The 16015-nt window shown below is 56.1% G+C and overlaps 1 protein-coding gene across 1 annotated transcript in view; it reads left to right on the top strand.

Annotated features, from left to right (window-relative positions):
- UBR4 (ubiquitin protein ligase E3 component n-recognin 4) overlaps nucleotides 1-16015 on the top strand; it is a 133649-nt gene that overhangs the window by 25305 nt on the left and 92329 nt on the right. Inside the window, 16 exon segments of the mRNA XM_075329199.1 lie at nucleotides 2277-2475; nucleotides 2551-2739; nucleotides 2812-2875; nucleotides 2957-3148; nucleotides 10400-10470; nucleotides 10580-10727; nucleotides 10798-11022; nucleotides 11091-11261; nucleotides 11367-11549; nucleotides 12332-12490; nucleotides 12580-12732; nucleotides 12865-13092; nucleotides 13181-13338; nucleotides 13453-13624; nucleotides 15503-15704; nucleotides 15795-15958. Coding sequence (XP_075185314.1) covers nucleotides 2277-2475; nucleotides 2551-2739; nucleotides 2812-2875; nucleotides 2957-3148; nucleotides 10400-10470; nucleotides 10580-10727; nucleotides 10798-11022; nucleotides 11091-11261; nucleotides 11367-11549; nucleotides 12332-12490; nucleotides 12580-12732; nucleotides 12865-13092; nucleotides 13181-13338; nucleotides 13453-13624; nucleotides 15503-15704; nucleotides 15795-15958 — 2678 coding nt within the window.

Raw genomic sequence — 16015 nt, 5'->3', positions numbered from 1 at the left:
TGGGGGATGTGGGAAGGTTGATGGCCCTCTCGGTGGTGGTTGGGGGATGTGGGGAGGTTGATGGCCCTCTCGGTGGTGGTTGGGGGATGTGGGGAGGTTGATCGCCCTCTCGGTGGTGGTTGGGGGATGTGGGGAGGTTGATGGCCCTCTCGGTGGTGGTTGGGGGATGTGGGGAGGTTGATGGCCCTCTCGTGGTGGTTGGGGGATGTGGGGAGGTTGATGGCCCTCTCGGTGGTGGTTGGGGGATGTGGGGAGGTTGATGGCCCTCTCGGTGGTGGTTGGGGGATGTGGGGAGGTTGATGGCCCTCTCGGTGGTGGTTGGGGGATGTGGGGAGGTTGATGGCCCTCTCGGCGGTGGTTGGGGGATGTGGGGAGGTTGATGGCCCTCTCGGTGGTGGTTGGGGGATGTGGGGAGGTTGATGGCACTCTCGGTGGTGGTTGGGGGATGTGGGGAGGTTGATGGCCCTCTCGGCGGTGGTTGGGGGATGTGGGGAGGTTGATGGCCCTCTCGGCGGGGGGTAATGTGGGGAGGTTGATGGCCCTCTCGGCGGGGGGTAATGTGGGGAGGTTGACTGCCCTCTCGGCGGGGGGTAATGTGGGGAGGATGATGGCCCTCTCTGCGGGGGGTGATGTGGGGAGGTTGATGGCCCTCTCGGCGGGGGGTAATGTGGGGAGGTTGATGGCCCTCTCGGCGGGGGGTAATGTGGGGAGCTTGATGGCCCTCTCGGTGGTGGTTGGGGGATGTGGGGAGGTTGATGGCCCTCTCGGTGGTGGTTGGGGGATGTGGGAAGGTTGATGGCCCTCTCGGTGGTGGTTGGGGGATGTGGGGAGGTTGATGGCCCTCTCGGTGGTGGTTGGGGGATGTGGGGAGGTTGATCGCCCTCTCGGTGGTGGTTGGGGGATGTGGGGAGGTTGATGGCCCTCTCGGTGGTGGTTGGGGGATGTGGGGAGGTTGATGGCCCTCTCGGTGGTGGTTGGGGGATGTGGGGAGGTTGATGGCCCTCTCGGTGGTGGTTGGGGGATGTGGGGAGGTTGATGGCCCTCTCGGTGGTGGTTGGGGGATGTGGGGAGGTTGATGGCCCTCTCGGTGGTGGTTGGGGGATGTGGGGAGGTTGATGGCCCTCTCGGTGGTGGTTGGGGGATGTGGGGAGGTTGATGGCCCTCTCGGTGGTGGTTGGGGGATGTGGGGAGGTTGATGGCCCTCTCGGTGGTGGTTGGGGGATGTGGGGAGGTTGATGGCCCTCTCGGTGGTGGTTGGGGGATGTGGGAAGGTTGATGGCCCTCTCGGTGGTGGTTGGGGGATGTGGGGAGGTTGATGGCCCTCTCGGTGGTGGTTGGGGGATGTGGGGAGGTTGATGGCCCTCTCGGTGGTGGTTGGGGGATGTGGGGAGGTTGATGGCCCTCTCGGCGGTGGTTGGGGGATGTGGGGAGGTTGATGGCCCTCTCGGCGGTGGTTGGGGGATGTGGGGAGGTTGATGGCCCTCTCGGCGGGGGGTAATGTGGGGAGGTTGATGGCCCTCTCGGCGGGAGGTAATGTGGGGAGGTTGATGGCCCTCTCGGTGGTGGTTGGGGGATGTGGGGAGGTTGATGGCCCTCTCGGCGGGGGGTAATGTGGGGAGGTTGATGGCCCTCTCGGCGGGGGGTAATGTGGGGAGGTTGATGGCCCTCTCGGTGGTGGTTGGGGGATGTGGGGAGGTTGATGGCCCTCTCGGTGGTGGTTGGGGGATGTGGGGAGGTTGATGGCCCTCTCGGTGGTGGTTGGGGGATGTGGGGAGGTTGATGGCCCTCTCTTGCACATCAGAGCTGCCTTTTCTGCCTTCTCCAGTGGATTTCCTGGTGTTTACCTCCTGGAGAATTTCCCTGCTACATGCCTGTGTGTAGACATGGGGACGTGCTTTTCCCATAGGGCTGGATTGTGTAGACTGTAGTGTATATAGTATATATCCTATGCTAGAAGTACTGTCAGACCCTCTCTGTATAGGACATCACAGTCCGCAGCTCCCCGGACAGTTGAGAATGAACGTGTTCTGCCTCCGCCTTTTCTGTGCCGGTCATAGTCGTCGCTTTGCGTCGCACAGTCCGGTACACGGCGTCTGGTCCCCGAGCTGTAAATTAATAAGCACAAAGCTAAACGGTGGAAACTTTCATTTTCTCCAGCCGGCCGTTCTCCCCAGAATTCGTCTCCTCGCTCCTCTGTGGGTGAAGTGTGAGGCACAGCAATGGCCGATGTTTGTTACCGATCATCCTGCTGAATATTTGATGCTTTTGCTCCCCAGCCGAGAAGAATCCCAGCCCCAGTCTCCTGCGTCTCTGCGGCACCTTGGCACAGCTCGCCTGCGTGGAGCCATTGCAGCTGCAATCCTGGCTCGTCCGCATGACCACGCCGCCTCCCAAAGACTCCGACCAGACAGAGATCGTCCAGGAAAACCGCCAGCTGCTGCAGCTCCTCACCGCGTACATCGTGCGGGAGAACAGGTGCGTGCGCCGCTCCTCACCGCCTCCGACCGACGCTTTGTCCGATCGTTGACTGAGATTTCTTGTCTCCTGCAGCCAAGTTGGGGAAGGAGTGTGCACCGTGCTGCTCAGCACCCTCATCCCAATGGCCACAGACCTCCTGGCTAACGGGGACGGCTCGGGCTTCCCTGAACTCATGGTGGTGATGGCCACTCTGGCCAGCTCCGGACAGGGCGCAGGACACCTCCAGCTGCACCGCGCGGCCATGGACTGGCTGGCAAGATGGTGAGTGCCATTCTGTGTTCTGTAAGACTGACATGAAAGCCGAGCGAGTGATAAACCGTCCGTCTCTTCCAGTAAGAAATACCTGTCCCAGAAAAATGTCGTGGAGAAGCTGAACAACAACGTGATGCAGGGGAAGGTGAGCGCAGCGTCTCCCGGGGCGATCCGTGACGGTATCATGGGGACGCACCGTAACGCTTCATCCTTTCTGGTTCTTAAGCATGTGACCATCCTGGAGTGCACATGCCACATAGTGTCCTACCTGGCGGATGTCACCAACGCATTGAGCCACGGCGCAGGACAAGGCCACTGCCACCTGCCCGTGGACGGAGAAGAGCGAGCCATAGAGGTGGACTCAGACTGGGTGGAGGAGCTGGCGGTGGAAGAGGACGATTCCCAGGCCGAAGATTCGGTAAGAGCCGATCTGTGGGAAGGGCTTGCTGCACAGGAATAAGATGGGGCGACCGATCTCACGAGTCTCCATCCTTATAACCGGAGACCAGAGAGGATGACGGTTGTGGTCCCCCAGTGACATCACGTTATCTATCCACACAATGTTTCTTTGTCGCTCCATTGGGAGACCCAGACAATTGGGTGTATAGCTTCTGCCTCCGGAGGCCACACAAAGTATTACACTTTAAAAAGTGTAACCCCTCCCCTCTGCCTATACACCCCCCCCGTGCATCACGGGCTCCTCAGTTTTATGCTTTGTGTTGAAGGAGGCACACATTCACTCATGCTCCCATTTTAGTCGTCAGCAGCTGCTGATTATATCGGATGGAAGAAAAGAGGGCCCCTAACAGGGCCCCCGGCATGCTCCCTTCTCACCCCACTAAGTCGGCGGTGTTGTTAAGGTTGAGGTACCCATTGCGGGTACACAGGCTGGAGCCACATGCCGTTTTCCTTCCCCATCCCTTAGGGGCTCTGGGAGAAGTGGGATCCTATCCGGTCATCCAGGCACTGGGACCGGGCTCCCTCCGCAGCCCCTGTGGGATTCTGACGGACAGGAGACTGAGTATCATCAGGGACAGGGCCCTGCATCTACAGGTACTCTGTGTCCCCTTGGGGACGGTGCATGGAGCACTTTGGCCTCAGACGCTGCAGCGACTGCGGTGTTGGTATGAGACCGGGACTACCGCGCCGACCGCGCCTGCTTGCCGGCCGCGGTTTTAACTTTAGTCCCCGGCTTTTGCGGCCTAGTGCCTTAAACTCCCGCCCCCGGGCCTGCCAGTCAGGGGAAAGGGCGGGACGGTCGGTCTGACGCCGACAGTGAGGGCTGGAGCACACTTAGCTGTCCTCCTCCCCCCTCACTAATCACTCTGGGGCACCAGATTCCCGCACTTTTGTAGTTACGCCCACGGCTCCCTCCTCCCCTGTGAACGCCGACAGCCATGTTTTAAGCACATTCTGCCGGTGGAGGACTTCTGGCTGCAGCTCTGGGAGACCCGAGGCAGGGAATCTGGTGGCCACACACCGCTTGAGCGGTCGGTGCTGGTCCCCCTAGAGTGCCGAACTGTGTGTATGTGTATATATATATATATATATATATATATATATAATATATATATATATATATATATATATATATATATATATATATATATTATATTTGTATACATTTTCTCGGTTCGGCTGTACTGTTAGCTTGTGGCTATATATCCCTCAGTGATCATTCTCCTGGGAGACAACAGCATGTCATTCACAAGGAGCAAGGGTGCCAAGACACAGGGTTATTTTGCAACCTGTACCTCTTGTGCGGCTATGCTACCTGCAGGTTCCACCTACCCTCACTGTGAGCAATGCTCGGGCCCTGTGGCACTCGCTCAGCCGGAGCCTGGGGCACTGGTGGGACCCTCGGCCCAGGTAGAACCGCCGGCTACCCCTGTACAGGCGGCAGGGACAGAGTTTGCAGTTTTAGCTGAGAAACTCTGAGTCACTTTCACAATCCATGGCTCAGTCTATGGACAGATGGTCTGCTAAGATACTAGAAGCCTTACAGTCCAGACCGGCCCTTACACAGGCCCGGGCACTGCGGGATCATCGCCCCCAGGTCCCTCTCGGTCTGCGACGAAGCGTGCTCCTGGGGTGGCCTCTAGTTATTACGTGGAGGACTCTGGCACGGACCGCAGTCCCAGACCGGCTAAGCGGGCTCTCTTAGAATCTTCCCCGACTTCATCACGCTGTTCGGGGTCTCAGCTTGAGGACTCTCTAGAGGATGAGGCGGAGGTCGCAGCCCAGGACTCTGACCCTGACGTTGCTCTCAATCTTGATACGCCTGAAGGGGACGCCATAGTAAATGACCTTGTAGCGTCCATCAACCAGGTGCTAGATCTTTCTCCTCCAGCTCCACCTATAGAGGAGTCGGTGTCTCAGCAGGAGAAACACCAGTTTAGGTTTCCCAAACGTACTCTGAGTGCTTTCTTCGATCACTCTAACTTCAGAGATGCTGTCCAGAAGCACAGGGCTTTCCCGGACAAGCGCTTTACTAAACGCCTTAATGACACACGTTACCCCTTCCCCGCTGACGTAGTTAAGGGTTGGGCTCAATGTCCCAAGGTGGATCCTCCAGTCTCTAGACTGGCGGCTAGATCCGTAGTAGAAGTGGCTGACGGTTCATCGCTCAAGGATGCCACGGACAGGCAGATAGAGCTCCTAATGAAATCCATCTATGAAGCCATAGGCGCGTCCTTTGCCCCAGCCTTTGCAGCCGTGTGGGCACTCCAAGCTATCTCAGCTTGTCTGTCTGAGATTAATGCGGTCACCCGTACCTCTGCTCCGCAAGTAGCGTCTTTGACTTCTCAGGCGTCGGTATTTTCATCCTACGCCATGAATGCTGTCCTGGACTCGGCTAGCCGTACAGCGGTAGTATCCGCCAATTCGGTGGCAGTCCGCAGGGCCAGGTGGCTACGCGAATGGAAGGCAGACTCTGCTTCCAAGAAGTTCTTGACCGGTTTGCCTTTTTCTGGCGACCGATTGTTTGGCGAGCAATTGGATGAAATTATTAAGCAATCCAAGGGAAAGGACTCGTCCTTACCCCAGCCCAAACCAGAGACCTCAGCAACGAAAAATTTCGTTTCGTTCCTTTCGGCCCTCAGCCAGATCCCAATCCTCCTTGTCCAACAGGCCACAGAAGAGCCAGAGAAACTCTTCTGCATGGCCGTCTAAGTCACGTCCTCCAAAGACCGCCGGAGGCAGCGTCTCCAAGGCGGCCTCCTCATGACTTTCGGCCTCCCCAAACCGCATCCTCGGTCGGTGGCAGGCTCTCCCGCTTTTGCGACGCCTGGTGGCCACATGTCCAAGACCGATGGGTGAGGGACATTCTGTCTCACGGTTACAGGATAGAGTTCAGCTCTCGTCCTCCGACTCGTTTTTTCAGAACATCTCCGCCCCCCGAGCGAACCGTTGCACTTTTTCAGGCGGTGGACACTCTGAAGACAGAAGGAGTTGTGATCCCCGTTCCCCTTCAGGAACGTGGTCGCGGTTTTTACTCCAACCTGTTCGTGGTGCCAAAAAAGGACGGTTCATTCCGTCCCATTTTGGACCTCAAATTGCTCAACAGACATGTGAGAACCAGGCGGTTTCGCATGGAATCCCTCCGCTCTGTCATCGCTTCGATGTCCCAAGGAGACTTCCTAGGCATCCCTGATGTCGATTGATGCTATCTCCATGTGCCGATCGCTCCAGAGCATCAACGCTTCCTGCGTTTCGCCATTGGGGACGAACACCTTCAGTTTGTGGCACTGCCTTTCGGCCTGGCGACAGCCCCACGGGTCTTCACCAAGGTCATGGCATCCGTTGTGGCAGTCCTACACTCTCAGGGCCACTCGGTGATCCCGTACTTAGACGATCTTCTAGTCAAGGCACCCTCCCGGGTGGCATGTCAACACAGCCTGACCGTTGCTCTGGAGACACTCCAGAGGTTCGGGTGGATCATCAATTTCCCAAAGTCAAAATTGACTCCGACCCAATCACTGACTTACCTCGGGATGGAGTTTCATACTCTCTCAGCGATAGTGAAGCTACCGCTGGACAAACAGCGTTCGCTGCAAACAGGGGTGCAATCTCTCCTTCGGGCCCAGTCACACCCCTTGAGGCGCCTCATGCACTTCCTGGGGAAGATGGTGGCAGCAATGGAGGCAGTTCCCTTTGCGCAGTTTCATCTGCGTCCACTCCAATGGGACATTCTCCGCAAATGGGACAAGAGGTCGACGTCCTTAGACAGGAACGTCTCTCTTTCTCTGGCAGCCAAGACCTCTCTTCAGTGGTGGCTTCTTCCCACTTCTCTGTCGAAGGGAAAATCTTTCCTGCCCCCATCCTGGGCTGTGGTCACGACGGACGCGAGTCTGTCAGGGTGGGGAGCGGTTTTTCTCCACCACAAGGCTCAGGGAACCTGGACTCCGACAGAGTCCTCCCTTCAGATCAATGTTCTGGAGATAAGGGCAGTGTACCTAGCCCTAAAGGCGTTCCATCGGTGGCTGGAGGGCAGGCAGATCTGCATACAGTCGGACAACGCCACGGTGGTCGCGTATATCAACCACCAGGGCGGCACTCGCAGTCGTCAAGCCTTCCAGGAAGTCCGGCGGATTCTGCTGTGGGCGGAGGCCACAGCCTCCACCATCTCCGCGGTTCACATCCCGGGCGTAGAAAACTGGGAAGCAGACTTTCTCAGTCGTCAGGGCATGGACGCAGGGGAATGGTCTCTTCACCCGGACGTGTTTCAAGAGATCTGTTGCCGCTGGGGAACGCCGGACGTCGATCTCATGGCGTCTCGGCACAACAACAAAGTCCCGGCATTCATGGCACGGTCTCAGGATCACAGAGCCCTGGCGGCGGACGCCTTAGTTCAGGATTGGTCGCAGTTTCGACTGCCTTATGTATTCCCTCCTCTGGCAATGCTGCCCAGAGTGTTGCGCAAGATCAGGTCCGACTGCCGCCGCGCCATCCTCGTCGCTCCAGACTGGCCGAGGAGGTCGTGGTACCCGGACCTGTGGCACCTCACGGTGGGTCAACCGTGGGCGCTCCCAGACCGACCAGACTTGCTGTCTCAAGGGCCATTTTTCCATCTGAATTCTGCGGCCCTCAACCTGACTGTGTGGCCATTGAGTCCTGGCTCCTAGCGTCCTCAGGGTTATCTCAAGAGGTCATTGCCACTATGAGACAGGCCAGGAAACCAACGTCAGCCAAGATCTATCACAGGGCTTGGAGGATCTTCTTAGCCTGGTGCTCTGATAAGGGGTTTACCCCCTGGCCGTTTGCCTTACCCACGTTTCTTTCCTTCCTTCAATCCGGAATGGACAAGGGTTTGTCTCTCGGCTCTCTCAAGGGACAAGTATCGGCGCTTTCCGTGTTTTTTCAAAAGCGTCTAGCCAGGCTTCCGCAGGTCCGCACGTTCCTGCAGGGAGTTTGCCACATAGTCCCACCTTACAAGCGGCCGCTGGAACCCTGGGATCTCAACAGGGTTCTACGGGCTCTTCAGAAACCACCTTTTGAGCCGCTGCGGGATGTCTCTCTATTACGTCTTTCGCAGAAGGTGGCATTTCTAGTGGCGGTTACATCACTCCGAAGAGTGTCAGAGCTTGCAGCGCTGTCATGCAAAGCCCCTTTCCTGGTATTTCACCAGGATAAGGTGGTTCTGCGTCCGGTCCCGGACTTTCTCCCTAAGGTGGTGTCCCCTTTTCATCTCAATCAGGATATCTCCTTACCTTCATTTTGCCCTCATCCAGTTCACCAATGTGAAAAGGATTTGCATTTGTTAGATCTAGTGAGAGCACTCCGGATCTACGTGTCTCGCACGGCGCCACTGCGCCGTTCTGATGCGCTCTTTGTCCTTGTCGCTGGCCAACGTAAGGGGTCGCAGGCTTCCAAGTCAACCTTGGCTCGGTGGATCAAGGAACCGATTTTTGAAGCCTACCGTTCTTCTGGGCTTCCGATTCCTTCAGGGCTGAAAGCCCATTCTACCGGAGCCGTGGGTGCGTCCTGGGCATTGCGGCACCAGGCTACGGCTCAGCAGGTGTGTCAGGCGGCTACCTGGTCTAGTCTGCACACTTTCACGAAACACTATCAGGTGCATACCTATGCTTCGGCGGATGCCAGCCTAGGTAGGCGAGTCCTGCAGGCGGCGGTTGCCCACCTGTAAGAGGGGGCTGTTGTCGGCTCTTTTTATCGGGGTATTCTTTTACCCACCCAGGGACTGCTTTTGGACGTCCCAATCGTCTGGGTTTCCCAATGGAGCGACAAAGAAGAAGGGAATTTTGTTTACTTACCGTAAATTCCTTTTCTTCTAGCTCCTATTGGGAGACCCAGCGCCCGCCCCTGTTCCCTTCGGGCTGTTTGTTTTTTTGTGTACACATGTTGTTCATGTTGAATTGTTCTTGGGTTCATGGTCTTCAGTTCTCCGAACATCCTTCGGATTGAATTTACCTTAGACCAATTTATAAGTTCCTCCTTTCTGCTTTTGCACCAAAACTGAGGAGCCCGTGATGCACGGGGGGTGTATAGGCAGAAGGGGAGGGGTTACACTTTTTAAAGTGTAATACTTTGTGTGGCCTCCGGAGGCAGAAGCTATACACCCAATTGTCTGGGTCTCCCAATAGGAGCTAGAAGAAAAGGAATTTACGTTAAGTAAACAAAATTCCCTTCTTTTCAACCCCCATTGGCCCCTTGCCTGGCTCCATATTTGTAGGTTTGATACCCAAGTTTTTCTCCACCAGGAAACCCCACGAAATACTGTCCTGGAGGAAGCCAATGGGTCAAAGCATTAACTCTCTCCGCTCCAGCGCTGTCGGCCAGCGACCGGACCACTGTGACCGTTCATGCTCTAATCATTGGTCAGGTCACTGGTGGTCCACGTCACCCATCCCGGCTCGGCAGTGACCATTGACGCTCTAATCATTGGTCAGGTCACTGGTGGTCCGTGTAGTCACCCGTCCCGGCTCGGTAGTGACCACTGACGTTCTAATCATTGGTCAGGTCACTGGTGGTCCGTTGTCGTCACACCTCCCGGCTCAGTAGTGAGCATTGAAGCTCTAATCATTGGTCAGGTCACTGGTGGTCCGTGTAGTCACCCCTCCCGGCTCGGCAGTGACCATTAAAGCTCTAATCATTGGGCAGGTCACTGGTGGTCCGTGTCGTCACACCTCCTGGCATGGCAGTGACCATTAACGCTCTAATCATTGGGCAGGTCACTGGTGGTCCGTGTAGTCGGCCCAGTAGTGACCATTAATGCTCTAATCATTGGTCAGGTCACTGGTGGTCCGTGTAGTCGGCTCAGTAGTGACCATTAATGCTCTAATCATTGGGCAGGTCACTGGTGGTCCGTGTAGTCGGCCCAGTAGTGACCATTAACGCTCTAATCATTGGTCAGGTCACTGGTGGTCCGTGTAGTCACCCCTCCCGGCTCGGCAGTGACCATTAAAGCTCTAATCAGTGGTCAGGTCACAGGTGGTCCGTGTCGTCACACCTCCCGGCTCTGTAGTGACCATTGAAGCGGCAATGCTGGAGCGGAGCGTAGTTTGGCATATTTTGTTCTATCCATGGCTGCCCCCAGGATAATGTACGCATAGATTGGAGACCTCCTTTAGTACGTGCCGTACCCCCCCGTTCTGTGTTAATATGATGCTGATATGAGGCCAGTGACATGATGAATGCACCTTTCTATCTCTAGGATGAAGATTCGCTGTGTAACAAGCTCTGCACATTCACAATCACCCAGAAGGAGTTCATGAATCAGCACTGGTGAGTCTGCGATCACCGAGGCGCTTCTGCCGGTGGCCGGGGATATGATCGGTCTCCGTGGGACGTTCATGCCGTCAGCCTCTATTAATGTGGGGTACATACTTTGCAGGTATCACTGTCACACCTGTAAGATGGTGGACGGGGTTGGAGTGTGCACCGTCTGCGCCAAGGTCTGCCACAAAGACCACGAAATCTCCTACGCCAAGTACGGCTCGTTTTTCTGTGACTGTGGCGCCAAGGAGGATGGCAGCTGCATGGTGGGTCGGCGTCTACCTGCGCGGTCACCGGGCCGCTCACATAAATCTATAACGCCAATTCCTCTCGTAGGCTTTAGTTAAAAGAACCCCGAGCAGCGGGATGGGATCCACTTTGAAAGAATCTGCTTTCCAGAGCGAACCTCGTCTGCCAGAAAGCGCCATCCGGCACCCCGGCTCTGCCCTCACCGACAAGGGGAAGGTGACCATCAGCGACGGCAAAGGAGACGACGAGAAGCCAAAGCGGAGCAGCCTGTGCCGTAACATCGAGGGCTGCCGCGAGGAGCTGATATGCCAGGTGAGGGCCGTGTGACGTCCCTTATTCTCGTCACCACTCGGTCCGCCATGACACTCTTCTTCTTGCAGGCCAATGTCTCGTTTGCACCATTGATTCTGGATATGTTGAACTTCCTGATGAGCGCCGTCCGGAATAACTTCCAGCAGGCGTCTGCCGTTGGGAGCAGTAGTCGCGCGCAGCAGGCTCTGGACCAGCTGCACACCCTGGAGAAAAGCGTGGAAATGACCGACCAGCTCATGGTGAGAACACACAAATGCATCAGTAGTGACACCCCTCCCCCCCCCCCCCATCCCAGGGAGGTGGAACCATCGGTGCTAATCCTGTGGGGTCTTCGTGTTTTGCAGGTCCCCACTTTGGGCTCTCAGGAGGGAGCGTTCGAGAATGTGAGAATGAATTACAGCGGCGATCAGGGCCAGACCATCCGCCAGCTGATCAGCGCCCACGTCTTACGCAGAGTCGCAATGTGCGTCCTGTCCTCTCCTCACGGCAGGAGACAACATTTAGCGGTCAGCCACGAGAAGGGAAAGGTGAGCTGCGGTACAATATAAGAAGCCATCGGTCTGTACCCACCGCCGCACATGTCACCCCGTTCTCCTGTCTTTGTGGGACGGTTGTGATCATCGGATCCATTTGCTTAGTGTGACGCTGGTTCCTTACTTTGTGATCAGTTATCGTATTTTTCAGATTGTAAGTCGCGCTTTTCCTCCCAAAAAATGAGGTGCGTCTTATAATGCAAATGTATCTTACTGGGAGGTGGCGAGTGGGTGCTGCGCTGGCCGTGGTGGGGGCCGTGCGGCGGGTGAGGTGCTCTGTCGGTAGTGTGGGCTTCGAATAATAGCGCCCAGAGTCGGCGCACGCGCAAATGCAGCTCTCTGCTCAAGATCACATCTGCGCATGCGTCGCATCTGGCCTATTGATCTCCCAGCAGCAGCCTTGAGAAAAATGGCACGTACGCAGATGAGCTCTTGAGGAAAGAGCTAAATCTGCGCATGTGCCGACTCCGGGCACTATTATTTGAAGCCTGCTCCACCGACAGCATTTGTGACACCCGCAGCGTCGACTGTGTCCTCCTGCCTCACAGACGAGAATCTGGGATACCCGCTGCACCACCCACAGCATTGCCCTACTCCAGCACCACCCTGAATCCTGTTAACCCCGCTCCACCACTGCTGCCACCCCCTCCGGTAAGACCACCAGATTATAAGACGGACCCCATATTTTTTTCTCCTCTAAATTTGGGGTAAGTCTTATAATCCGGTGTGTCGTATAAAATGAAACCTATGGTACATATGACTGTTTCCCACCACAGATCACAGTATTGCAGCTTTCAGCGCTGCTCAAACAGGCAGATTCCAGCAAGAGGAAGCTCACGCTGACGCGTCTGGCCTCCGCACCCGTCCCCTTCACCGTCCTCAGCCTCACCGGAAACCCCTGCAAAGAGGACTACCTGGCCGTGTGCGGGCTCAAGGTCGGTTCAACCGTTCCTGATTATTTTTACAGTTATTGACAATACATGTAAGTCCTTACCAAATCCATCCATCTCTTCCGACCTCCCAGGACTGTCATGTGCTGACGTTCAGCGGCTCCGGATCCGTTTCCGATCACTTGGTCCTTCATCCCCAACTCGCCACCGGCAACTTCATCATTAAAGCAGTGTGGCTGCCCGGATCCCAGACTGAGCTGGCCATCGTCACCGCCGACTTTGTGAAGGTAAGTAAATCCAGTTGTGTTTGGGAAGGGGGGGTCCTTGACGTGCGGAGGGGTTAGTAACGAAACACGCGTCGATTTTTTTTTTTTTTTTTTTTTTTTTTTTTTTTTTTTTTTTTTTTTTCCCTCTTTCAGGTTTATGACCTGTCGTCCGACGCTCTCAGCCCGACCTTCTACTTTCTGCTGCCGAGCTCCAAGATCCGAGATGTCACCTTCTTGTTCAATGAAGAAGGGAAGAACATCATCGTTATCATGTCGTCTGCCGGCTACGTCTACACCCAGCTGATGGAGGAGTCCAGCAGTGCCATGCACGGCCCCTTCTATGTCACCAACGTTCTGGAAGTTTCTCATGAGGATCTGAAGGTTTGTGGATTCAATCCAAGGCACGGGTGACCTGTGTCCTCTCCATTCTTGTTGTTTTGTGACAGTCTTGCATTTCTATTCGGTACAGGATAGTAACGGGCAGGTGGCCGGCGGCGGCGTGTCTGTGTATTATTCGCACGTCCTCCAGATGCTTTTCTTCAGTTATTGCCAAGGGAAATCCTTCGCCGCCACCATAAACCGATCGTCACTGGAGATTGTCCTGCTCTTCCCCATCAATATTAAAAGGTGAGCGGACGCTCTACGGGCACCACGGATATCGTCAGAAACGGCCAGAGGACCCATCGTCGCTGCAGAATTGTGTCTGGTGCTCGTGATTTTTCTTTACTCATTTCATTACAGTTCCAATGGAGGAAGCAAGACGTCCCCAGCGCTCTGCCAGTGGTCCGAAGTCATGAACCACCCGGGTCTAGTGTGTTGTGTGCAGCAGACCACGGGAGTGCCACTGGTGGTCATGGTCAAACCAGACAGTTTCCTCATCCAGGAGATAAAGACGCTGCCAGCCAAAGCGAAGGTAAGAACAGCCCGGACATGACCGACGGGCAGCGGGTCCGCACCAAGCACAACGTGTGTCCGGTATCATCATGCGACACATGAAGCTTTAAAGGTTCACACCTTTTTAAAGGCTGACACCTGGATGCAGACTGGTCCGGTCACACAACGTGTTCGCAGATGGATGGGAGACATAACGCTTGATATGATCAGATGTGTCCAAGTCACACGAGCGCTGACGTTACCCTACAATCCACTAAAACTTTAAAAATAGAAAAGTCTTGCAATATGGTCACAAACACACAAACTACCGTATTTTCCAGATAAGATGCACATTCCCACCCCGCACCCCCCCACCCCCTCAAAACTTGGGGAAAATGGGAGTGCGTCTTACAACATGTACAGTTACAACATGTACAGTATATCGCTTACCGGGCAACGGTGGTGGAGCAGTGTCACAGGAGGCAGGGTCGGCGATACTGAGGGCTCTGTGGAGGGGGTGTCAATGTAGTGGAGCAGCTCGGGAGGGTCGGCGATGCTGCGGGCTCGGGGGTGTCGTCACAGCGGGCGCCATTGATCTGTGGACTTCATTGAGCTGTCGGCAATTGATGCATTAAAATTAAAAAAAAAAAAATGGCTGTGGACACACTTCTTCCGTGGCTGTTTACTTAAAGTCCATTGTGTCAAATGCCGGCAGTTCAGTGGAGCCGGCAGATGAATGGTGCGTGCTTCCACAATATCTCCGAGCCTGCAGCATCACCGCTCTCCGTCCACTTACCCTCCTGAGCCGCCACACCCCTTCCTCCGAGCCTGCAGCATCGCCAAACCTCTGTCCACTGACCCTCCTGAGCCGCAACACCCCTTCCTCCGAGCCTGCAGCATCGCCAAACCTCTGTCCACTGACCCTCCTGAGCCGCAACACCCCTTCCTCCGAGCCTGCAGCATCGCCAACCCTCTGTCCACTGACCCTCCTGAGCCGCAACACCTTTTCCTCCGAGCCCGCAGCATCGCCGACCCTCTGTGCACTGACCCTCCGAGCCCGCAGCATCGCCAACCCTCTGTCCACTGACCCTCCTGAGCCGCAACACCCCTTCCTCCGAGCCCGCAGCATCGCTGACTCTGTCCACTGACCCTCCGAGCCCACAGCATCGCCAACCCTCTGTCCACTGACCCTCCTGAGCCATGACACCCCTTTTTCCAAGCCTGCAGCATCGCTGACTCTGTCCACTGACCCTCCTGAGCCATGACACCCCTTCCTCCGAGCCCGCAGCATCGCCGACCCCCTGTCCACTGACCCTCCTGAGCCGCCACACCCCTTCCTCCGAGCCTGCAGCATCGCCAACCCTCTGTCCACTGACCCTCCGAGCCCGCAGCATCGCCAACCCTCTGTCCACTGACCCTCCTGAGCCGCCACACCCCTTACTCCGAGCCTTCAGCATCGCCAACCCTCTGTCCACTGACCCTCCTGAGCCGTGACGCCCCTTCCTCCGAGCCCGCAGCATCGCCCGACCCTCTGTCCACTGACCCTCCGAGCCCGCAGCATCACCAACCCTCTGTCCACTGACCCTCCTGATCTGCCACACCCCTTCCTCCGAGCCCGCAGCATCACCACCCTCCGTCCACTGACCCTCCTGAGCCGTGACACCCCTTCCTCTGAGCCCGCAGTATCTCTAGCCCTGCCTCTTGTGACCTTCCTGAGCTGTCCGTTGCCCCCCCCCCAACCCCCCGGTATGCTAATATAGGATGGACCCTTATTTTAACATAAAAAATTATTTTCCTACTTTCCTCCTCTAAATTTGGGGTGCGTCTTATAATCCAGTGCGTCTTATAAAACGAAAAATCCGGTAAATGATGCATCGTCCATGTTTTATAATGTACCTGTTCATTCTGGTGTTTGTAGATTCAGGACATGGTAGCCATCCGGCACACGGCCAGCAACGACCAGCAGAGGACGACCATGATCCTCCTGTGTGAGGACGGCAGCCTGCGTATATACATGGCCAACGTGGAGAACACGTCCTACTGGCTCCAGCCGTCCCTGCAGCCCAGCAGCAGCATCAGCATCATGAAACCCGTGCGGAAGCGCAAGCCGGCGGCCGTCAGTGAGTAGCAATGGATGCCGCCTCGGATCGGCAGCGTGCGTCGGCTGCGGCAGGTCTTTAAGGGTAATGCAGTGATTTCTCTTTCTGAAGTGACGCGGGCGTCCAGCCAGGTGACCTTCCCCATCGATTTCTTTGAGCACAACCAGCAGCTTACAGACGTGGAGTTCGGTGGGAACGACCTGCTGCAGCTGTACAATGCCCAGCAGATAAAGCATCGGCTGAACTCTACCGGGATGTACGTGGCCAACACGAAGGTACGTGACGTACGGAGTCTGCGTCACGTCCGCGGACCGCGCTCGATCTACACGGCT

Source organism: Anomaloglossus baeobatrachus, chromosome 11 (assembly GCF_048569485.1).
Source record: "Anomaloglossus baeobatrachus isolate aAnoBae1 chromosome 11, aAnoBae1.hap1, whole genome shotgun sequence".
NCBI classification, from domain to species: Eukaryota; Metazoa; Chordata; class Amphibia; order Anura; family Aromobatidae; genus Anomaloglossus; species Anomaloglossus baeobatrachus.
The sequence above is the reverse complement of the archived record's forward strand: the minus strand, read 5'-3'. Positions and strand labels throughout refer to the sequence as shown.